Source organism: Oncorhynchus nerka, linkage group LG21 (genome assembly GCF_034236695.1).
Source record: "Oncorhynchus nerka isolate Pitt River linkage group LG21, Oner_Uvic_2.0, whole genome shotgun sequence".
NCBI classification, from domain to species: Eukaryota; Metazoa; Chordata; class Actinopteri; order Salmoniformes; family Salmonidae; genus Oncorhynchus; species Oncorhynchus nerka.
The window spans coordinates 20,938,205-20,963,627 of NC_088416.1; the positions used below are offsets into that span (position 1 = coordinate 20,938,205).

At 39.9% G+C, this 25,423-nt stretch overlaps 1 protein-coding gene across 3 annotated transcripts in view; it reads left to right on the forward strand.

Moving 5' to 3' along the window:
* The first annotated feature begins 10,710 nt into the window (after nucleotides 1–10,710).
* The window catches only part of LOC115104068 (insulin-like growth factor 2 mRNA-binding protein 1), a 57,694-nt gene continuing 42,981 nt past the window's right edge, over nucleotides 10,711–25,423 (forward strand). The window contains exons 1-2 of one of the 3 annotated variants that reach the window (XM_029625244.2): nucleotides 10,711–11,432; nucleotides 12,640–12,700. In XM_029625244.2, coding sequence (XP_029481104.1) covers nucleotides 11,258–11,432; nucleotides 12,640–12,700 — 236 coding nt within the window. In that variant the 5' untranslated portion in view covers nucleotides 10,711–11,257. The remainder of the gene's footprint in view (nucleotides 11,433–12,639; nucleotides 12,701–25,423) is intronic. The other 2 variants (XM_029625242.2, XM_029625243.2) reach the window with 2 other exon arrangements.

Below are 25,423 nucleotides of genomic sequence, written 5' to 3' on the forward strand. Positions count from 1 at the left end.
ACCTACTCATTCAAGGGTGTTTCTTTATTTTTTACTATTTTCTACATCTTAAAATAATACTGAAGACATTTCAATTGCCACCCTTTGCCTTGATGACATCTTTGCACACTCTTGGTATTCTCTCAACCAGCTTCATGAGGTAGCCACCTGGAATGCATTTCATTAACAGGTGTGCCTTCTTAAAAGTTAATTTATGGAATTTCTTTCCTTCTTAATGCGTTTGAACCAATCATTTGTGTTGTGACAAGGTATAGAAGATAGCCCCATTTGGTAAAAGACCAAGTCCATATTATGGCAAGAACAGCTCAAATAATCAGACAAACAACAGTCCATCTTTACTTTTAAACATGAAGGTCAGTCAATACAGAACATTTCAAGAACTTTGTAAGTTTCTTAAAGTGCAGTTGCAAAAACCATCAAGTGCTATGATGAAACTGTCTCTCATGAGGACCGCCACAGAATGGAAGACTCAGAGTTACCTCTGCTGCAGAGGATACGTTCATTAGAGTTACCAGCCTAAGAAATTGCAGCCCAAATAAATGCTTCACAGAGTTCAAGTAACAGACACATCTCAACATCAACTGTTCAGAGGAGACTGTGTGAATCAGACCTTCATGTCCGAATTGCTGCAAAGAAACCACTACTAAAGGACACCAATAATAAGAAGAGACTTGCTTGGGCCAAGAAACATGAGCAATGGACATAAGACCAGTGGAAATTTGTCCTTTGCTCTGGAGTCCAAATTGGAGATTATTGGTTCCAGCCGCTGTGTATTTGTGAGACGCAGTGTGGGTGAACGGATGATCCCTGCATGTGTATTTCCCACCGTAAAGCATGGAGGATGAGGTGTAATGGTGTGGGGGTGCTTTGCTGGTGACACTGTCTGTGATTTATTTAGAAATCAAGGCGCACTTAACCAGCATGGGTACCACAGCATTCTGCAGCGATATGCCATCCCATCTGGTTTGGGCTTAGTCGGACTATCATTTGTTTTTCAACAGGAGAATGACTCAGCACACCTCCAGTCTGTGTAAGGGCGATTTTACCAAGAAGGTGAGTGGTGAAGTGCTGCATAAGATGACCTGGCCTCCACAATCCCCTGACCTCAACCAAATTGAGATGGTTTGGGATGAGTCGGACCGCAGAGTGAAGGAAAAGCAGCCAACAAGTGCTCAGCATATGTGGGAACTCCCTTGAATGAAAACCCTTGAATGAGTAGGTGTTCTAAAACTTTTGACCGGTAGTATATCGTTTTATGTTTTAGTTCCACAAATGCTGTATCAAGTAAGAACAACTTTTGAGCAATTGTGTTTATACACCCACGCCTGTTTCCGGCTTATTGAAGAACAGGAATGTATACCCTTTTAGCCATAACTACTTTGTAACATTACAGTATTCTCACTTCCAGTTTGATTTGATTTATTGTGTTACATTCAATTCGGGGGGAAGAAAATGCCATGTACTAAATCTGGCTACATTCTCACTTAACCCTGTAATTCCCTAAATGGGTAGAAAGGTAAGTCAGCTTGGAAATGTAAACTGCACTAGAAATGTTGTTGAAAGCACACTACCATGTATTCATATTACATTCATGTCGCCAACCTTCACTTTAGGAAGTGTGTAGTACCACACAACCTCAGAAGTAAGAGTGACTGACAACCAGAAGGAAAACACAAACAAGAAACAACACTTAACAAACAGCACTCTGACCCACTGATATCCTATACAAGCCTCTGAAAAGGTAGCACACTTTAGGACTCTTAACGAGTCCTACTGTCCCCTGAGATAAGTACATCTAGATTAGGATGGGGGTCCTCAATATAACAGATTATGTCATATCTTTGCAGGCAGCAGAATGGCACCGTATTCCATCCTAAATGGCACCCTATTCCCTATACAGGACACTACTTTTGGCCAGGACCTATATGGCTCTGGTCAAAAGTAGTGCATTATGTGGTAATATTTGGGACATAGCCCAAGACTGTGATGCCAACTGAGAGAGATGAACATCCTCAATACCTTGTGCAGATCGAACCAATTCACAGACATAGACCGGATGTCTACAGTCAAGCACTGTCTAAACTACCTTTGGAATCCTTAGTCGTATGTATCTATCGTAGTTGAGAGCGTATATGAAAATCCAGGGTTACAATGCCAGTAAGACATGAAGTTTTCTTTTTATCTTGGAATATTTTGGCTGTGTAGGCAATGCCATCATGCAAACACTCCACCTCCAAAGTCAGTCAGTCAACCTACTGGTATCATAAACAGCCATCACTCTGATGGTAGATATGGCACATTCTCATTGGATGTTTCATGTATCTTCTCCAAAGGTGGAAACGATAAATACAAGATGATGTGTTCTGTGACAATATTGGATAGATGCAGAATCAATGTGTTCTCCCCTCAGGTGTTCCGCCTAAATTGCACACAATACTGTACATTCTAAAATGTAATACCATGTTTGCAGTATGCCACTAACCTTCCGGCTCTTGATTGTATCTTGCATGTCAACAATAGTCCCTCGTGGCTATTTACAATAATGCTTCATTCACTATGTTCTCTACACGTCTCTTTTCTCCTTCTAGGTATCAATCTCTTGTTACGATTATGCCACTAAAACAAAAGTGTAGAACAAACTCTGAAGACAAACTGCCGAACAGTTTTGGGCGGGTTTTGGGTTTTTTTGGGGGGTTTTTTGCAGTCTCATCTTCATTGAGAAAATTGCATTGGAGTTCTCTTGAGCTATGTTTTTTATTTATTTTTTAACTCAGTAGTAAACCATTTTTACATTTGATCCTTTATTTAACTAGGCAAGTCAGTTAAGAATAAATTCTTATTTACAATGACGGCCTACCGGGAAACAGTGGGTTAACTGCCCTGCTCAGGGGCAGAACAACAGATTTTTACCTTGTCAGCTTGGGGACATGATCCAGATACCTTTTGGTTACTGGCCCAATGCTCTAACCACTAGGCTACCTGCCACCCCAAAAGTACACGTTATATTTCGAATGCTCAGGCAAACAGCAATATGGTCGCTGCCGCTGCTTTTAGTGGCCCGACATTATAGATATTATTACAACTATCACTTTACTGGAATTGCTCATAACTAAACTATTCTATCATTCTTCTAAACCTTATCTTTGTTAACTTCATCACATCTTCTTTCCCTTCATTTTCATTCATTACTACTATCACCTTGTGTTTTGATGCCTCTGAAAACGGTACTTTGAACTGTTTTATGCAGAGGTTATGCAGAGGTTATGCAGAGGTTATGCAGAGGTAATAAAAAGTACTAAGTTGTCATACTTGAGTAAAAGTAAAGATACCTTAATAGAAAATGACTTGAGTAAAAGAGAAAGTCACCCAGTAAAATAGTACTTGAGTAGAATTATTAACGATCTGGTTTTAAATGTACTTAAGTTCAGTCGTAGACAAAGTACTCAATAGTCATTTTTGAGTAAAAAAATAAAAGTAAATGCTGTACATCAAATTTCTTAAAATAAGCATACCAGATGGCACACTTTTCTTGTTTTTTAAATTTACGGACAGCCAGGGGCTCACTCCAACACTCACTTTGTGTCTAGTGAGTCCGCCAGATCAGAGGCAGTAGGGATGACATGTTATATCGATAGGTGCATGAATTGGACCATATCGCTGTTTTGTCTGAGCATTCGAAATGTAACTAATGCGCAGACATTTGTTACATTACTTTGTGTGTCAGGGAATATGTATGGGAGTAGAAAGTACATATTTTCTTTAGGAATGTAGTGGAGTAAAAGTTAGTCGTAAAAAAAATATATTAATACTAAAGTAAAGTGGAGAGACCCCAAAAAACTACTTAAGTATTTTTACTTAAGAACTTTACACCACTGAGGTTATGTTATGTGAGCCCAAATGTTTATGCTGTAGTTTCTGAAGCTATATTTTCATGAAATGTAACAAGAAAAAGAGAGAACATCTTGGTAAATAGAATATCACCAACATCATTAAATCATTGAATAGAAACATAATTAAATGGAAACATTATTACTTGTGTACCATTGACGCCATTATACCAGTGTAAGAGTGGGAACTCGGTAAGACCTTGTACGATTGCTGAACTCCATACAGCTTTCCTTGTCGCTGACCCACTGAGTATATTTCATGCAGCTTCGGTTTTAGTTCCCTCCTTAGATGTCTGTATCACTCAGATATCAAATGGAGAATACAGAGAAATCAGCAGTGTCCATAGAAAGGGGTTGAGAGTACATCACTTTTCAAGACAGGTGGAGTGACAAGGATAACGTTAGTTCAGGTTAGAAACTAGCTGCCATGTTAGATCTATACAGTTGTACTTTTGTTCATCTCCATTGCTCCATCAATGTTGCTCAAGGTGTTCTTTCCACCCACAAAGTTATCCCCACAAATATGTTGTGTGTTAGGCACTGTAACTTGGAAATGGGAGTCTCACCCTTTTTTTTAACTCAACAATATTAAGTTTGTGTTGCAAATTCACAGGGACTTGATATTCTGAGGGTATTCCACCATGATTTTTTTGAGGATGGTAAAACCGAATCATTCCATGGTATTTTGAGGGTATAGCAGCCAACCTAACTAGTGGCTCTATTTTTTTTTTTTTTTAAAGCAGTCTGGTGTTCCATCAGGCAAAAGGTGGTGAGACCCTATTCTTCTACTTCTGCATTCCCGCCCAATATAACCCCTGCTTATCCTAACCTCTTGACCTCCTTCTTTGCACCTCCCCCAACAACATACACACACAACCACCACTACCAGTGAAGAAGGGGAGGTGAGCTGATTTGGTGAAAGTCAAAGTAGGAAGTGGGTGTTTTTTTGTCTTTTGGTTTGCACAGCATGTCCATAACTCTCCCATATGTGTAGTTTTTAACCCACAATGTAAACAGCAACCCACACACCACCCTTCAAATTCCATATATACAGTACCAGTCAAAAGTATGGACACACCTACTGATTCAAGGGTTTTTCTTTATTTGTACTATTTTCTACAGTGTAGAAATATAGTGAAGACATTAAAACTATGAAATAACACACATGGAATCATGTAGTAACCAAAAAAGTTATTCAAAGTGGCCACCCTTTGCCTTGATGACAGTTTTGCACACTCTTAGGATTCTCTCAACCAGCTTCATGAGTAATGCTTTTTCAACAGTCTTGAAGGAGTTCTCACATATGCTGAGCACTTGTTGGCTGCTTTTCCATCACTCTGTGGTCCAAGCCATCCCAATTGAGTTGAGGTCAGGGTGATTGTGGAGGCCAGGTCATCTGATGCAGCACCATCCCGCTCACTCTTGGTCAAATAGCCCTTACACAGCCTGGAGGTGTGTTTTGGGTCATTGTCCTGTTGAAAAACAAATGATAGCCCCACTAAGTGAAAACCAGGTGGGATGGCGTATTGCTGCAGAATGCTTTACTAGACATGTTGGTTAAGTATGCCTTGAATTCTATATAAATCACAGACAGTTTCACCAGCAAAGCACCATCACACCTCCTCCATGCTTCAATGTGGGAAACACAAATGCAGAGATCATCCGTTCACCTACTCATCAGACCAAAGGACAGATTTCCTCCGGGTCTAATGTCCATTGTTCGTGTTTCTTGGCCCAGGCAAGTCTCTTATTATTATTGGTTTAATTTAGTAGTTTCTTTGCAGCAATTAGACCATGAAGGTCTGATTCACGCAGTCTCCTCTGAACAGTTGATGTTGAGATGTGTCTGTTACTTGAACTCTGTGAAGCATTTATTTTGAGAAGTAATGCTGAGTCCTCCTTTCCTGCGGCGGTCCTCATGAGAGCCAGTTTCATCATCTTGATGGTTTTTGCGACTGCACTTGAAGAAACTTTCAAAGTTTTTTTCAATTTGGTCTTTTACCAAATAGGGCTATCTTCTCTATACCACCCCTACCTTGTCACAAAACAACTGATTGGCTCAAATGCATTAAGAAGGAAATAAATTCCACAAATTAACTTTTAACAAGGCACACCTGTTATTTGAAATGCATTCCAGGTGACTACATCATGAAGCTGGTTGAGAGAATTCCAAGAGTGTGCAAAGCTGTCATCAAGGCAAAGGGTGGCTATTTTAAGAATCTCAAATATAAAATATATTTTGATTTGTTTAATTATTTTTGGTAACTACATGATTCCATATGTGTTATTTCATAGTTTTATGTCTTCTATATTATTCTCCAATGTAGAAAATAGTACAAATAAAGAAAAACCCTTGAATGAGTAGGTGAGTCCAAACTTTTGAACTTTTGACTGGTACTGTATATATACAAAATGTATATGTTGCATTGACACATAGATGTGGTGAAATGTGTTGTTTTTACAGGATCAGCCATAGTAGTACAGTGCCCCTGGAACAAATTAGGGTTAAGGGCCTTGCTCAAGGGCACATCTACAGATATTTTTCACCTTGTTGGTTCAAATATTCAAACCAGATACTTTTCGGTTACTGGCCCAACCCTCTAACTGCTAGGCTACCTGCTGTTGTTACACAGACATTCATGTTGCTGGTAGACCAGTGAGCTAGCATCAGACATCAACTGACATAACTGTTTTTGTATGTGGAAAAACCTTTCATTGGGGTGCCAGAGTTAGTAATTGACAGTGCATAGCACTGATTGAACAGCATTCTCTGTTGTTACCTCTATAACAAAGTTATCGTCAGTGTCCCCCTCACTCATATAGCAGCAGAGAGATGGTTGAAAAGCACAAATAAGGGAGTCTGTACATCAAAAGCCCCGGTGCTCCTGTATCCTAGATGCCGCCTCCTGCAGTTGTGCACTTGAGCAAGGCACTTACCCCCTTAACTACTATGGCCGACCCTCTGCTTTAACTTCACCACCCTCTGTGTTTGTAGGCTATTGGTGTCTTTCGAAAGGGGTTGGGATAAAGTACAACACACATTTTTTGGTTGAACATTCGTGGACAATGGACAATAAAATGATCTTGATTTTCAATATGTTGGCTACATAATCCAGAGGATCTTGACTGGCTTGGCATTCGAAAACAAAAGCAATGTTTGGTAAATGTTAGCATGAACATCATTCACATACCTAAGGCAAACAAGCTATGAAGGGAAATAAGTGGCTACTGTTTACAATATTTTTTATTATTTAATTAAATGTTTTCCAAAGTCCGGAGGTACTGGTTCCCCCGAAGATTAGTGTGTCAAAACGATTTTATGGATTTTATTTAGATTTTTTGTTGTTGTAATTAACTCTTAAAAGCTAAAGTCTAAAATCAAAACATTGAAACATAATGGCATTGCACATCTCACTATTAATATTCTCACTATTATGAGGTTTGATATAAGATCCCTCTTTTCATTTTTGCATCACATCATTTCCATGATTTAGAAAATGCTAATTTAGGTACCATTGACTTGCATTGGATTGCCGGGGGACAAGTTGCCCTATTGTGGAGTGGGTCAGTTAGCCTCAACACACTTACCTTAAATTTGACTGGTTTGTTAAAATCTGATTACAATTTGTATCTCTAAACAAGTGGATTATGGATCTACCCCAAGGGGATAGTTTTCCCACATTACCCTACATATTACCTCAACTACCTCCTACACCTGCACATTGACTCGGTACTGGTATTCCTTGCATATAGCCTCGTTATTGTTATTTTATTGTTTGCTTTTTTTCTTATTTGCACATTTTTTATTTATTTTTCTTACTTTTTAACTCTGCGTTGTTGGCTAAGCGCTCGTAAGTAAGCATTTCACTGTAAAGTCTACACCTCTTGTATTTGGCACGTGACAAATAAAATTTGATGATGAAGTTATCAGAACCTCATTTGTTTCATAAAGTTATCAAACCTTTTAGCTAGGTTCAATGTATGCCATTACCAGTGTGTGTTTTACATACCAGTGATCCCATACAGATGTAGGATCTTAATTTGAGCCAGTTTGGTACAGCAGAAGAATTATACTGCAGCAACAGGAAATGTGAATTATTATGTGGATTATAATTCATGGACATTTTTATAGAGGTTAATACATTTTTCTTAAGGGAAAATCAAGTCTGAAATTTCAGTGGCAAACTTCAAAATCCTTTTTAAACCTCCTGCAATAGAGTGATTAAATTAAGACCCTGCATCTGTACATACCAGTTCCCTATCAAACACAGTTGTGTGTGGGTCTCCATAATAACTCTATTGATCGTTGTAGTGAGTGCAACATATTGATACAAAACACAATGTAAGACATAAGCAAAAAAACATGACTTTGTAACCTTTCCATTTAGACCATTACAAGTATTTAGAGTTATTCATTTTGTTGTCCTCAGGGTATTTTCTGCAATTGATGTTAAGTATCTTGTAATTTGACCTAGCAACCTCCCGGGTTACAACTTCAGTTCCCTAGTGACTAATACTTCCACACTGTGCCTGTTTACAGTGGGCAATGGTCTAAGACTCTGCATCTCAGAGCATTATAGTACCTGGTTCGTATCCAGGCTGGATCACAGCCGGCCGTGATTGGGAGTCCCATAGAGCGGCGTCGTTGTAAATAAGAATGTGTTGTTAACTGACTTGCCTAGTTAAATAAAGGTAAAAATTCAATTTAAAAGTGTGTTAGTATAGGAACCAATTAACCTTTGACGTGACAGTTTGTTCTAGAATGTAATACTTTTTGCACCCAACAAATTACATCAACGAAACAACACAAAACATGCACTTGTTATTTGTGGGTTGACTCAATATTGAGTGACATCTACCATTAGTTGTTTTGAGTGACTGGTGCCATTGGTCATTGCTTTCAACATACACAGTGTATATACTATTACAGTGTTGCTAAAACATTATATAGGGTGGGCCAAAGGCTGAGGCAGTTCCTCCTTACATTAGTCTTTGTGAATCTTTATAACCTGGTGTGAAGTCCAAGTCCTCATTATCAACTCAATTAGCCCGAAGTGTTCATTATTCCATTGTTTGAGGTATTATTGTAAGTGTTTTGCCTATGTTCTTCCTCTAATGTTATGGTATGTTTTGGCCATATGCACGTTCACAATGTATGTTCCTTTTGCCTTTTACAGTTAAAAAAAAAAAAATCTTATAACTGACTTTTATTATGTGCATATGTGTGTTTGTAAAACGTTTTTTAAAAGATAAAAAGTGAACATATATCATGTGGTTACATGGAATTTCAAGGTCTTGGTATAATAACTATGCAGTACCTATTCTATAGGCTTACTCGTGGCTAATTTGAAACAGAATCTGGTCAGTTTCCTTTCAGTACAATTCGGCCATTGTTCTATCTGCAGCTACTGTGTGAAGCTGAAGAGGAATAGGCTATAGATTGTGTTATTAATATCTAACAGGTTCTAGAGTATGTAAGTGAAACTTAGGTTTTGTCTTCATTTGTAATTAATAAAAATAAAACAATCAATTAGCATACAAATAATTTCGCTGTTGGTTCTCAAGCCCACGACTTGCATGTTTCGTATAGCATTAATTACTGTGACATTATTATCAGTTCCATAACACATGTGTTATAACGTGAGTCGTTGCCATGTGTTACAGATAATAAAATTGTTGGAAGATTTTGAGTTTTTAACCCTCCAACGTCTGTAGGCGAGCCATTTTACAACTAAGCGATACAGTATGCCTATATGCCACGTTGAATACAGTATATTGCTGCAGTCTCAGTAGTCAACCTAATGGCTCAATGCAGCTTTATTGTCGCATGATTTATTCAAAGTAAGCGTTCTGTCTGTAGAGATAATTGCATGATTATATTAAACACACTTAACTCACTATAACGTAAGTTCGTGACTGTTCATGATGTAGTACACGACTTTCGATGGAGCACACGACGCACACTGACTGCATCAGAAGCTCTACCATTTCCCCTTCCAATGAAAAGCTGCTCTTTGCGCTTTTTGGGCCTGCAACACTGGATCCTCCATTTTGCGTGCTGTCGGTTTCCCCAAAGCCCTATGATGAGAACAGACGAAACAAAGATCTTTGGCTTTGATGGCCTATTTCGCCGAGTTGTGTTACCCAAGAGACTTGGGCGTATTTGCATATCATGACTATTGTCATTCACCCACTTGTAAAGGCTGTCTAAATGGCCAAAGAATAACCTCAACCAAGGACTCGTTGCTCCAGCGAGGCCTTCTAGTTTCAGACGAATGCAACAATGTTACGAGTGCTACAATGAACCCAAACAATTTCCTCCCACGCGGCAGTTTGTTACAATGTATCTTGCTTGACGGCTGTTGGCCTCGTTGCCTATGTCACAACCTTTTGTTAGAGCCTTTTAAAAAATGACTTAAAGCTCATGATTTTACATTTATGTAACATCCTCCTGGCGACCAAATTCTTTACCACAATGCATATTTATTGGAGAGGCGGGATGACTTTTGGAGCTGGGCTGAAGAGAGAATGTCATGACCAAATGGTATATGAGCTAAGAGTTGATATTAAACTACGGAGACCACAACTCGCACACGTCCGCCACCATAGTCATACATTGTGTTCCTATCTAGAACCTGCGAATTATTTATATATTTCTAAAGGACAAAACACACATCCGCATCTTGAGGGAAGTCTCCCCTCCCGGTGACTGATATTCCGCACACAAGCCCAGCACACTCGCGCATGTGTGGGCTACGTATGCATAAAGCCTATACGCACACAACACGGTGGCATAGCACGAAGGCTCACTGCGTACACTCATCTGGGAAGCTACGCGGCCAGGAGGCTGGCCCTTTCTCTAACTACTCGAATACCACGTGGTTTCCTCGCTGCAAACAAAAAAAATGTGAATTCGAGTCGGTTAAGAGGCGGTGCCATCGCCAGGCAGAAGGATCTGTGACAGTGCAGAGTACAACTCGAGGTTGAGGGGCAGAGAGAGGAAAACATTTCTCCCGATCCCGCCATACTTCTACCACTATTCCACCATAACCACCATCAAATTAATTCAAATTGATCAATTTCTACATTGTGCGATTACATTCGCTTGCGTTGCTGCAGTCAAGGTTTCTCCACTTCAGTATTGGACTTAATCAGACTCCAACATTACCATTACTTTCAACTTTTTCCTCTTTCTTTAGTTTTACTTTGAAAATAAATGTCTTTCGTTTTCTTTTACTGCTTGTGGACATTTGTAAGTGTTTTCAACCTGTGATCATCCTGGGTAGATCTATCTTGTTGCGTTTTCAAAGAAAAAAAAGTTTTGTTGCTCTGATTTTTTTATTTCAATTGGAGGACCTCTATTTTTCAACATGAACAAGCTATACATTGGAAATCTCAATGAAAACGTGACTGCGGAGGACTTGGTTAAAACCTTTGATGACAACAAGATTCCATACTCTGGGCAGTTTCTTATGAAAACTGGCTACGCGTTTGTTGATTGTCCGGACGACCAATGGGCTATGAAAGCCATTGAAGCATTTTCTGGTAAGTAATTGAACGTAAATGAGCGCTTCAATAGCGTCTTACCTTTATGTAATTTAATTCAATAGGGAAACCACCAAGGCTCAAATATACAAGGGCTTGCCCACTCCCCTCACGCGTCCCAATGTTAATGTCCAGTAGAAGGTATGATAGAATTAAGAGACACTTCGAAGAAAATATATTCCATGGGCCTATAATAATCGACGAAAGGTTTATGAAGTGCTTATCCGAACAACAAGATACTCAACTTTTACAGGGAGAGGGGGCCCATCACATAGGCCTACCTATTTGAATGTGAACATCAAGATATCCAGATTTCTCGAATCGTATTCTATTTTAGGTCAATTTACATACACTAAAACCCATGTTTAGTCCTGGATATGATAGCCAGATACCTATATTTCGGCCTTATGTCCACACGCTTTTATTGTACTTGCCGAAGCCTTGCTCTCTGGTGCCTTGTATGACTAGGTTCTGTGTACTCGGTAGAGCTATAGAATGAAATCTTACACCTCCCCCTTTTGGCGAATAGGCCACTATAGCGATTGTAAAGGTGTAGTTTAAAAGCATACATCGAAACTATTCTTTCATAGATTAATGGCTTTGATTGCCTTGACCATTACATTGCCAAATTACTCTCCCATTCTTCTCACAAGTCACGAACGTGCTTGATTTCCTTAAATGTATCTTCATGATTTCCTACATATGTAGCATGTGATGTGTGTTCTATATAGCACGAAGGACGCCATGCTGCTCGTGTGTTAAAGCCTGCAATTGATCTCTAAGAACACGCAAACGTGTATCTTCAGCTTTTAATAAATGCTTGACAATGTCCTTTTCAAATGGACTATTAAGTTATACGTGTTCTGTTTTACTGTGTATGAATGAGTTGTAAAAGATCAACAATGTGTGTACGTGATATAGGAGTTGATGAGTTAATACACAACGCAATTTTTGAATGGCTTTCCAGTTGAGCAAGGAGGGTAACGTCTTGCCCATCATCTTTGAATGACAGGCCTATTGCGTTATTAGACTACTAATCTTGAACATTTATTCGTGCACATTAGACAACATGAGACACAATTAAGGAACACACAACTCAGTCACATGGTAAATATTGTTTCCATATGGCAAATAAATACGATACATTTTCTACACTCTGAATGGAGGACATGGCCTCATTTTTTCAACATAAACATTTATTTTACAGGTAAAGTGGAGCTCCATGGGAAACATATTGAGGTCGAACACTCTGTCCCTAAGAAGCAAAGGTATTTAGCACCCTCCCCCAATAACACTTCAATTGTTGCATCTGGTAATGTATGGATTTTGCTGCAGAAGGGACATGTTGCTATTTAAATTAATCCACGCATTAGATGTCGAGTTATATGCCTGGTGTGTGGATGTAGTAGTAAGACTCGCAAATCCAATATTTGAATGAAGTTTTTGTATTTAGGCTACTCTTTAATTATATTGCTGTGAACGGTGTGGCCTACTCATGTGTGGAGTATGTGGTGTCACGAGTCTTGTCTACGTATGCACTAAAGGCTACTCTTAAAACGAAAATGATGAATGCCCATTAACTATTGGGACAGTTATTTGTCACAGAGAATTTCATATTGATTGCAACGTCATCACTTAAATACCTCAAGTTCATTTTACTTCCCGAAGGCCTTGTCATAGGCCTTCCTGTGTGAATAATTATTTATTTATATGTGTAGGCCATAGCTACTTTTCACATTTTAAGTATCATGTTCTGGAGTTTAGTGGCATTAGTTACGTGATTACATTGTGTATGTTGGTGCTTTATTTTAATGCACAGCCTAGAGACAATCGATTTGCTATGTCAATATGTGGGATTGAAATGTGTTTAATTCACGTCACGGCAACTACTGAAACTTCAGTAATTTGTTGCACAGCGATTATTCATTATGAAGAGTGAAGTCTTTTAATTACGTTTTTGCTTTTATTGCACACGAACGTTGTTTTGGTGTTGTCTGGGCGATGTTTTATTATGTCGAATCACCAATAAATTTGGTCTCTAGGTTAGAAATGTGAAAAAGACTGTTTCTAATCATGAAGTAGGCCTGTAGAAAATACATGGTTATATGTACATGCATAGGCAATGCCTATTCTTGCTCTGGTCTAATTCATATTTTGTCATTAAACATACATGTGTATGTGTGTATGGAAGTAAACACATATTGTGCTGAAATGTAATGCAATACTCACAATAATTCAATGGACCGTTCGATCAAAAAAGTATTTCAGTAGCCTAGGTTATTTATCCTATCTATTTAGACGCTATAACAAAATGGGGACATTGAGCCCTCCCTCCATTACAGTTGACCCAGTTACATATTACGAAAGTTTAGCTTAGTTTCAAAAATATTCACTACCATGAACCTTTTAACACACGTAGGTTATTTTTTAAAATTATTAGTCTAGGAAAGAGCGGGTTTGAGATTAGGCTCTAACAGTTGTGAGGTTTGGCTAACCGTTTTTAATTCAGGTGTAGGCTTACCTTTTTGTGCCTTTTGTTTTAAAAAACGACATTTAATCAAAGGCAATTTATTTTGATCTACTAAATATATTCAAACATATGTTAGGCCCTTTCTGTAAAAGTGTTATGTATGTAGGCTGATGTAAATGTATAGACTACATACAAGTATGTAATAGACGGTAGCCCTGACAAGGAAAAGTCATGGCTGTATTCCAATAATAATATAAATATGTTTTATAACCTACCATTCAAGTGTCATTCATTGGTGGATTTTTTGCCTATAAGTGAAAAACAATTATAACACTAATTGATGCCTATAGGAATCGTATAACCGTTGTCTGAATAACAAATGCACGGATATGCATAGGCCTATGGGCAATTTGAACGAGGCTATATGTCCTAAGTTACCAACCTTGAATGGCATAGATAAATATAGTTGTGTTGAGGTTTTCGCCCATGAAATAGCCTACATTTCAGTGTTACTGGAGAGGCCTACCTTTGGTGATACACAACACGTGGTCACCCCCACTAAGAGAAGTCATCCAACGTCACTTGAGTGGGAAAAATGGCGAGCCTCATCGTGAATGGCAAAGGGTGCCCTTTTTCTTTCGTTCGTTCATTCACAGCTGCAAAGCACTCACTCCTCTCTATGAATGTAGCAAAACTGTTTAAGTTTTCTATTCTGATGATCTTAGGCATCTGTAGGCTTTACCATTAAGTTAAACACAGGCTTAAAATGAATGTTTCGACTAGGCCTAATATCTTGCTGACACTCAAAATGGCCGCAACAACTCAACTAGCGGTGGCCAAATTCTGTTAAAACAAGCATTAGGAATTTAAATTCAGGCAAATACATATTTATAGTTCCCTCATTGTCACCCGAACATATAAATAGGCCTATCAATTATTTGGGAATTATGTAAACGCTACTGCAGTAGCCTATGCCGAGTTGTGTTGTTTTAGATTTCCAATGAATATGCTACGCAAAGCCTCATTCGATTTTGATGAGAAGCACGGGCATAGGAGCTTTATAATGACGAACATCATTTGAAGAAAGTGGTCATTTTATGAGGTATTAGAAAATGTTTCAAACTCTGCTCATTTGGCTCAGTCCTCTTCTAGAGCAACCACGTGACTTGAGTGCAACACCAACTCATTGTTCCACCTTATTTTGCCTACTGTAAAAAACACTAATTTGGACAAATAGGCTATTTGAAGTCACTTCAACATATTATCTTGATCTCGTTTGTTTTCTGCATACTGGTGATTAAATTAGACTACTCTCAAATATTCAAGCTAGATTGTGTATTTATGATTGCTTCTTTGTGTTGGCTTACGTTGCCACCCTTGTTGATTAACACAAATATATATCTTCACAAGTCGTGTTCTTTCTGCAGCGTCCTAAGTATTGAGGTGGGCTAAAGCCCGCGAGTGACGTAGAACCTAGAGTACGATGTAGAGTTGTGGTTGTGTGTCAGAGAGAGAGGGAGCGAGAGAGAAAGGTGAGAGGGGGAGGGGTGATAGAGGGAGGATCTTCAGACATCACTCTGTCCCTCCTGACATAAGTACATACACTATAAATTAGAAATGTATTTACGTTGAAATGTCCTACCAAATCAAATGTTATTTGTCACATGCTTCGTAAACAACAGGTGTAGATTCACAGTGAAATGCTTACTTACTATGATAATTAAGCTGTTGTGACAACTCCTAGTTTGTATCTGATGTTTTAAGAAAAATGGGAGACATTGCTTGAGATGAAGTTAAAAGTGTAATATGAAGAAATCGCTCCGCCATTTCCTGGTGGCTAAAATTCGAATAATTCATCTGATTTTAGTTTAAGTGTACCATCATTGTACCATCTAAACCGCTATTAAATATATTTTCAACAACAAACAATATTGTATTTTAAGCTGTTTGAAGCTGGTGTACAAAACCGAAAGTAAACGACCCAAAAATTAAACTTAAGAACGGGAAGCATAGAAATAGCGCACATAGAACAAATCGACTTGCTTTCAGTGAGAATGACAGATCTGTTACTCACATTTCTGTGTGAATTTGGTAGGGTCACCCAAAAAGTTACATATTGCAGCTTTAAATGTTTTTTGGCATAGTTTGCCACATAGTTTGCCACAACTCTTAAAAGCAACTGTGGAACATTATGTTTTTTGTTGTTGTGAATTTTCAGATTTAAAGGAGTAGTTCACTATTTTACAACTTGGTGTTAGATGCTTCCACACCCTGAAAGTAGTCTATGGGCCAGGAGAAACTGTAATCCATGGTTCAGTTCTCTTTATTAAACAGACACTACAAACTTCAGCTAACTTTAGCCACCACAAGCTAACAATCAATGGAAGGGATAGGAGGATGTGAGCATTTTTAAATGGCCAAATCACCTTTAAGGAACATCAAACCAAATATGGAGTTGATTTGAACTGATTTCAGGTGATTTGCAAATACTTAAAAAAAAAAAAAATTTAAAACATGTTCACATGGCCATTTGTAGCTCAATTGGTAGAGCATGGTGCTTGCAACGGCAGGATAGTGGGGTCGATTCCCGGAACCACCCATATATAAAATGTATACCAGCATGACTGTTAGTCACTTTGGATAAAAGCGTCACTTGTGTTAGGTGAAGTTTGTAGTGGCTGTTTAATAATGAGAACTGAACCCTGGATTACACTTTCTTTTGGCCCATAGACACATTTCAGGGTGAGGAACCATCTAATATCAAGTTGTAAAATAGTGAACTACTCTTTTAATGTGGGTGTGTACAGCTTTTGTGTGCACAACACCTCTTCCACTCACACTTGCACACAAACCCATGGCCCTGCTTCACTGCTTTAAGCTTAATGAGGAATGCTAAATTAGCTCGAGCATGGCCGTTTGCAATGATGTGGTGGGCCTATTATGATGTGCCTACACTTCTGAGAGATGTTGAAACAAAGGGGCGTTCCAGACCCCCTCTTAAATGCCAGGTGCTGGTAAAAAAAAAAGCCTACTACTTCCCCCACATCGCACCCCCCTTTAGTATCACCCAACACCACCCTAGAGAACCTGAAACAAAAAAAAGAAAGGTTGGCGTCCTATTGTGACATCATGACCAGTGTTTGCTGGCCCCCAGGCCACTTGTCTATGCCCAGTGGGATGCAGCGATTGGCAATTGAACGCTTTGGGCACATCTGTATTTGGGGAGCAGGGTAGTTGCTGGAGTGCTTTGTGAAAAAGAAAGCATACCCCCGGTACTCCTGATTACGTTCATTACTGTATATATATATTTTTTTAACTATTCCGTAATTATCTTCCCATTTGCCTCCTATCCATCCAGTATGGCTTTCTGTTACTGTTGCGCTTATGTGAACAAAAGACGTTGTCCTCTGGGTTTTATAGATTTGGAACTGAATGTATTAGTTGTGTTCATCCTCTTATTGGTTGCAAGAAACATATTTGCATATTTACAGTTTTAAAGTTGGGTGGTGGTCTTTGTTGTTATATATAGGGTTAAATGGGGGGAAAAAGGTTACAAGGGTGATTTTATTATGAGGGGAAAGCCCAGTATATGATTATTCAAAGAATGTTTCACAAAGTTTAATTGAAAATGTTTAAAATACTTTGAAATGTACATTGAAAGATGTAAAAAAAAAAAAAAAAACAGTTTCTATTGTTTTTTTGTTTTTTTCCCGCGTTGCAAACAAACTTCCTTGAAATATGTGTCACATATGAAATGTCCTTGATCTGCATCAATCAAGCCCCTAGTAGTGCTGTAGTATTGCTCCCATTGCCTGTCTCAAGCCAGCAACCAGCAAACTCACTGTTTCTTCTTCTTACGATTGTTCTACTACCAAAGGCGAGGGCGGGGGCGTTGGGAGAGAGGGGGTGCGACCAATCAGCTGGCTGGAACACCTGTGTGCAGCGCCGAGAGGCCGTTGACACTGCAGCACACAAAAAGGCAGTCCCTCGCTCCCTCCCTTTCCTTCTCTCTTGCTCTTTCTCACACACACACATCCACTCACAGCTGGCACACACACCCCAACCTCTCACACACCCAGAGTAGAAAGACATGTTCTGCACTCTATTACATTCCGGATACACAACTTTTTGCCAGCCAGGCAGAATGGGAGAAAGAGTGCGTGCGAGCATCTGAGTGAGTGAGTGAGTGAGTGAGTGAGTGAGTGAGTGAATGAGAAAAAGTGAGACAAAAAAAGAGAGAAAGAAAGAGAGCTGTCGCATACATGAACGCGCACTGCTCTACAGGGTCATATGATTAGCTGCTCGCTCTCTTTCCGGGGCTTCAGTTGCCGATTATAGTGGAGGGGGGAGAGGCAGGGACGCTGCATAGAAGGACTTCCTTATGGGCTTTCAGAAGGAAAGACAATCCAGTGGGGGTTTGTGTGGGTTGTGGAGATGGCGAGAGAGACGTGTCCATTTCTGTGTGTATGTATTGGAAAGAGGGAAGAGAATCTGTTGGAGGGGTCTAGCTGAGGGAAAATGTGCACCGTCCCTTTAAGAAACCCCCAACCCCTTGCTAATGTGTCTTCTTCCCCCTCTCTGGTTTGGACCATCTGTCCTGTTTTTAAAGGGGTTGAGTCCTACTCCCTTCAGATCTTCTCGCAGCTTTGGACTTGCCATGGACACCACTAGCCTCTAAATCCACCCCAACCCTGTCCCCCTCCCAACACACACACATCAACCAACTATGGCTGCTGTGGAAAAAATGCAGGGGGATTGGCAACGTGTCTCATAAATCTTGGTAAAAATGTGAACCGTTGACCTGGATGAAGCCAAGGGTGAAAAGAAAGAAAGGCAGAGGGAGAGGACAGAAAAAAATAGGATATCTTTGGGTTTTGTGTTGAATGGGAGAGCCTATATGGCGGTGGAGCGGAGCGATCCCCTCGGCTGGGGTCAGTGTGCAGCCAAATGGATTTGTCTCCATGTGTGAGAGTCAGGCTTTTCCGAGCTACAATTGAAATGCAAGGGAAACCAACCCTTCCCACCCACACACACACACACACACACACACACACACACACACACACACACACAGCAGGGATGCCCCAGGGTAGAGTTGAGTTGTCCCTGTGTAGACGGACGGAGGCTCGTCCCACTCCACTCCACTCCATCCCACCCATCCAAGGGCACGTCACCCAGAAGAAGCCTCCTTGAGAGTGTATTTCTCCAGGGGTGGCTCTGTACCAAACAGCTGGATAGAAAGGGCAGTTGACGGGGCAGATAAGCACAGAATGCACAGGTTAACTATAATAACAAATTGGGTGGGCATTTATGATGCATTTTTTAAATGTGTTTTTCATGGATTGGTAGACGGGTTGACACTCATAGTTCAGACACTGTGGTAGGCTTGTCAAACATTTGCCTTCAGACAGTAATTAGCACCTCTGAACAGTGCTGCCAGTCAATCACTTTTGTGTTCATCCAGCAAAGACCTTGAAGTCGTCAGCCACTCAGCCGTGTTAAAATACTCCAAACCAGAAGGTGGCAGTAGCGTTGTTTGGCAATACATGTCCGTTTGTGTTGCTTCTTTTATGGTCTAGATTCCAATGTTAGCTAGCTATATAGCTAGCTGTGCTAATTTTGCTATTTTATAGAAAGCCATAGCTAGATAACTACCTAACAAGATGATAAGATCATAATCCCCTACTGCCAGTGCCAGCCCATAGCCAAATATTTAGCTAGCTCATGTTAACATATTCTCTAGCTAGCACAGCATAGCTAGCTAGCTAGTTAAGCAGATTGACCTATCACGGCAGCTAACACAGGCAGCTGTTCCATAAGCTACATTGCATATGAAGTGTGATTGGCTCATGACATTTAACCGTGGATGTAAAATGCCCTATTTTTTTCCCTTTTTGTTGTCACTCCTGTTGTCTTCCTCACGTGGGGGTTTATGCTCTCTGATTGGTTTAAAGTCAAGTTGTTGGCCACTGATGAGCATTACGATTCTACAAGTAGAAACGGCAGGTTCGTTGCTACCGGGTCGGCACGAAGCAGGTACCAGTTATTTCCTAGCAAGAGAAGGAACGGCCTCCCACAGTGATACAATTCAGTCTGATTCGTGCTTTAGGTTGTGCCCATACACTTTAAAGTACTTTGTTAAGTTAAATCCGGTCCTTTACTCTCCTTTATGATATTATACAGACTGTTCAGTTTGGTTTGAATAAAAACATCAACGTAGAGTTAAATAAATGCCATATAGAACATTTATGAATGGAGTAGAACTGAAAGTAAGCGTGCCTTTTGTGATGTCTGGCCTGAATCTGAAGAGCTTACACGACTAAGGGGCGTTTGTTGATTTGATTTTAGTTATCACATTTATTTACTCTGTGTAACACAGTCAGCGGATGTTTACTTACTTACCTCACTGTTCCTGGAATACAAAGTCTCAGTCTAGCAGAATGCCCCCCCCCCACCCCCACACACACACACAAAAAAAGTGCTTCCCTGTGTTAGGGGCCTCCTGCCCCCTCACCCCTGACCTTTCTTTGTGTGCCTTGTGAACCGGCCTCTCTGGAGGCTCGGATGGGTGAGGAACACAGTAAACACTCCCAAAGTTTCCCCCGGGGCAAAGCGGAGGAGGGGAGGGTGTGTGTGCATGAAGGGGTAGGGAGACGGCAGGCACTGCCCCTTAGACCTAATTACTTAAAAATATATTTTGCAAGGTGAGAAATTTAAGATCAAGGAGCTATAGTTTTTTTTATGTCAGTGGTTCTTGTGGCAGAGTTATTCTGTGTAATTGAAGTCCCTCTCTTGCTATCCATGTGGATCTTTTCAAACCTGAAGTTGACTGCTGTAAAAATGTAACAGTGCTCTATCATTTTTTTGTTGTTGCTTTTTTAGAGTTTTTGCAAACTTCACAGGAAATATGTGTACCAAGGGCACATTTTTCTGAAATATTCTTTCTATCATATAAACTGTTGAGGTTGGGAGATTTCCTGTCTTTAAGTTGTCACATATAGCTTTTGCTCCAATATGATGCGGCTTTTTGTAAATAAGTTAACCTGACACAGTAACAGCTAGATCCGACTGACATCCTCGTATTTAGTAACTTTGTATTAAAATGTATTACACTATCAGTACGTTTGCTGTGGTCTGTGGACAGACCCATATGTGGTTGTCTTACCTAGTTGAATGCAGTGACTGTAAGTCTCTCTGGATAACAGTGTCTGCTAAATGACCAAACTGTAAAAATGTATTCAAGGACAAAGGCTCCTTTAACACCGAATACCATCTCCCCTCTAAATGTGGAGAAAATTAAAAGATGAATAGCGTTATGGGTGTGCATCTTGTGCAATCTCCTTCATTTTTGTGAGTTTGACTCATCAAATTGAATCCGTCTGGAGGTCAAACATCCTTATTGGATTTCTCCTAGTCTTTGGCTTCCCAAACTCAATGCAGACAAGCTTGTCTTGTTGCCTTGTTATGATGGCTTGTTATGAAATTGTCTATCAGTGCTATGTCTATCACGCCTGTTCCTTTGTATCCTTCCAGAGTAGATATGGGAAAAAAGCAAGGCCAGAAGGAACAGGGCAGAGCCTCTGCATTATTCTGCATTTGTAAACCCAAAGGAAGCTAAGATAAACCTCCGGGTTGCAGCTCTAGACGGCATACAGTACTCCGCATTCTCTCAGCACCTTTGGCCACAGTCAGAACAAACGACTGATAGACAGTCATAATTTGCATCCATTGCCACGTGTCTTGTTTCATTTCACCGTGTGAAAATTCCAACTGGATACATTATTACAAAAGGTGTGACTGGTTTTTATCTGTAGTACTGTTTATTAAATCAAAGGATATTGAAGTAATGTTTTCATTGGGGAGAAACTAACATCTTGTTAATCTTATTACCATGTTATTACCACGTCATGTGCTATAAGATATAGTGCTGCAGAGAGTTTTAATGTAGTCACATTTGGGCATCATCAAAAGATTGCTGGATATTTTTCACATGTAATTCACGTTAAGTTCATGGCCCACGTTGTAGACAGAAACACTTGTTTTGCTTGAAATTTTAAATGACATCATAGCATTTATTTTCTCAAAACTTTGCTCTTAATTTATCTTAACAGTTGAATTTTAGCATGAATTACTTCACAGTTTGAATGGATAAATGTTGTATGCCAAGATGTTCATTATTCCTTTCAAAGTGACCGAGCTATTCTTTTATTGTTTTCCACTTTTTCATGGTATCCAATTGGTAGTTACAGTCTTGTCTCATCACTACAACTCCCATACGGACTTAGGAGAGGCAAAGGTCAAGAGCCATGCATCCTCTGAAACACAACCCAACCAAGCTGCACTGCTTCTTGGACCCAATGCCCACTTAACCCGGAAGCCAGCTGCACCAATGCGTCGGAGGAAACACCATACACCTGGCGACCGTGTCAGCGTGCATTGCACCCAGCCCACCACAGGAGTCACTAGTGTGCAATGGGACAAGTACATCCCTGCCGGCCAAACCCTCCTCTAACCCGGACGACGCTGGGCCAATTGTGCGCCGCCCCATGGGTCTCCCGTTGAACCCAGAATCTCTAGTGTCACAGCTAGCACTGCGATACAGTGCCTTAGACCACTGCGCCACTCAGGAGGCCCTTCCTGGGCTATTCTGATGTTGACTATTTGTGTAGTTTTTTTTGCTTGAGTATACATTCATTAGTTCACAAATACGTATGAATGTGTTTCCACATTTTGAATGGATAAATATTAAATGCCAAGATGTTGATTATTCATTTCATAGCCAACGATGTTGACAATTTGTGTAGTGTCAACGATCTTCCTCTCCTTAGATTTGGTTCACAGCAGGAGAAGAGTCCCTTTTCACTAGCTCTGTTGCATTTAATCTCCTCTTCTCATAAAGGACCCAAATGTTGTTTGTCATGAATGTGCTTCATCATCCACCTGGTTGATCAGCCAGGGCAGCCATTTTGTTCCAGAGTGCTCCCTGTACACTTGGACACCAATGAGCAGAGAGCCTAGTGGGCGGAGCTTCCCCAGTCAGTCCCCTTGCTGTTCTGCTCTGCTTTAAGAGGTGTTGCGTCTCCTCATGTGGATTTAGCAACTGTCTTCCCATCTCCTTTCTGTGGGTGTCACAGTGGGTCTTGGGTGCCGGAATGTGGAAGGTTTCGTTCGGGAGAGAGAGGGTATTTTTGGCTTGTCTTCAGAAATCCGTGGCCCACTTCTCAGTGGTGTAGACAATGGGTTCCATAGTAGCGGAGCTCTAAATTGTCAGCCAATTTCTATACATTTTCAACAACATCAAAAATCATAGTTTGTATATCTTAACATCCAAATCCTGTTTCAAACGAGTGGATTCCCACTCAGAGCCTTGTTCTCATCATTGACTCACAAGGGGGTTTGCAGATCCCAGGTGTGGAAAGCATAGGAGCTGTAAACTTTGTTAAGGACAAGCAACCAATTAAATTCCAGTGCACATCTTGTATGTACTGTACAAGGTCATTAAAGAGCTGAGGAAGATAAAGCTTTTGTGGACAGCATGTCCTTTGGCAAGTTGATTTCTACATTTTCTAAGTTAATGGACTGTTGAGAATTAGTTCCATTTTCATAATACATTTTGAATAGCTCAATGAAGTTATTGAAAGACTGTCTGCAGCTTGAAGTGGGAACGTGATCGGATTCATTGGTCGTAGCCGTAGTAGCAAGATCTAAGGATTGTGGAGTTGTGTGGGCCAAAGATTCATAATTGTGTTATGTTCTTATATTAACTTATAAGAAGGGTTCATGGATTCTAATCGGAATGTTTACCTTTTTGTAATGAATAACTATTGATTTATGAAATATTGTTTTCATATGAATAATGATCTAATGCTGGTAACGTGTTTGCGCTCAATGGAGAAGTTGTTGGTACTTTTTGAAAACTGTCTTCAAATGAATGAATGAAATCTTAACGACATTTTTCATAAAATATGTCTTTAAAGTATGTAATATGACATCCCATATAAAAGTGTTACTGAACCTTACTAAACTATGGTTTATAAACTAATTATTTTGCTGCATCACAGGTGAGAAAGCGTTGTTATTTTAGACATCCAAAATGGCCAATTATTGAGACAACGAAAATAATTGTGACTGAACTGAGTATAGGGTTACGGGTCATTTATCTATATTTTAAAGTATGTCTTAGTGACCAAATAGCTCTGTCGTTCACAGCTCAACACTCTCGGTATTGCCATGCTCTATCAGTGCATAGAAGTCATCACCATTTTCACAACTCAACTAGTTACTGAATGACCGGACTACTTCATGTAAACCTTCCCATACAGTTAAGAAGGTTGTGATGTATCAGGGGCACATGCAAGGATGGCTTGATATTTGTTAACAGTGATGTGTTAATGGGGTTTCCTTTACCAGATCCATTGACCTTGGTGAAAGTTAGAGTTTTTTTGTAGCCCTTTCCTGCAGTCTAAAGACCTAGTGGCCTCATGGGTGGAATGTTATTCATCTTTGTAATAACTTCATAATTAATCAACTTTTTTATTTTTTTACTTCCAAAAATCCCGTGTTTCTATGTCAAACGCTTTTATTTTATTTCAGTCTTGTGTGATGTATATAAAGTGTAATATTGGGATGCAAACTGTTATACAATGTTATACACTTCAAGACATTAACTGACATTTTACAGGTCTTCTTCTTTTTTTAAGCCCATAACCATGAGGTGGTTGTTTGTTTAAGACTACCAAGAAACACTCTGTGTGACCCTGATTTAGCCTACTGCAGTATTAAGGAAATACTTGAATATATACAAAAATAAGCCTATGTCAAGCTTTAAAATGTGTTTAATTAGAGGGCAACATCAATGGAAAAAGATAGAAATAGTCTAATATCAGTGAGGATGATTACTTTGGATGTATAAAGATAAGTGTTTGGATAAGTTGATATAGACATGTCTCTGCTGCAATTCAAATGTGGATATAAGGTGGTAAGAAGTGGGTGTGTCAAATGATATGTAAGAATTTTATTATTATTATTATTATTCTCTTATGAGGCCTTACAGAGCCCAGTGAAGACCCATTTCCTCCCCCCCATTATTTTCCCCTCTATCGCTCCTTCTCCCTCTTTCTCTTTCTCGCTCTTTCCCTCAGTCTCACAGCTCTGACTCTGAATCAGTTAAAATGGAGCCTCCAGGTCACATGTCTGCCAAACAGGCATGTGCTGGTATGGCCATGCTATACCCTTGCGCGCGCACACACACACACACACACACACACACTACAAGGCAGAGGGAGCGAGGGCAGCTTACAAACCTACACCCTTACTCAACCCCCCTCCCCCATACCCTGAGTGAGCCACCTCATACTAGTCACTTCATCATACTGGGAGTGTGTGCCATGTCACACACAGGACACATGCTCACATGGATGTGAGTGTGGTGTTGGATTTCATGATTGAGATGTATTTACTGAGTTGCTGAGCACATAGATCGAGGAGCGATGAGATCTAGATCTATTGAAATATGTTCCAT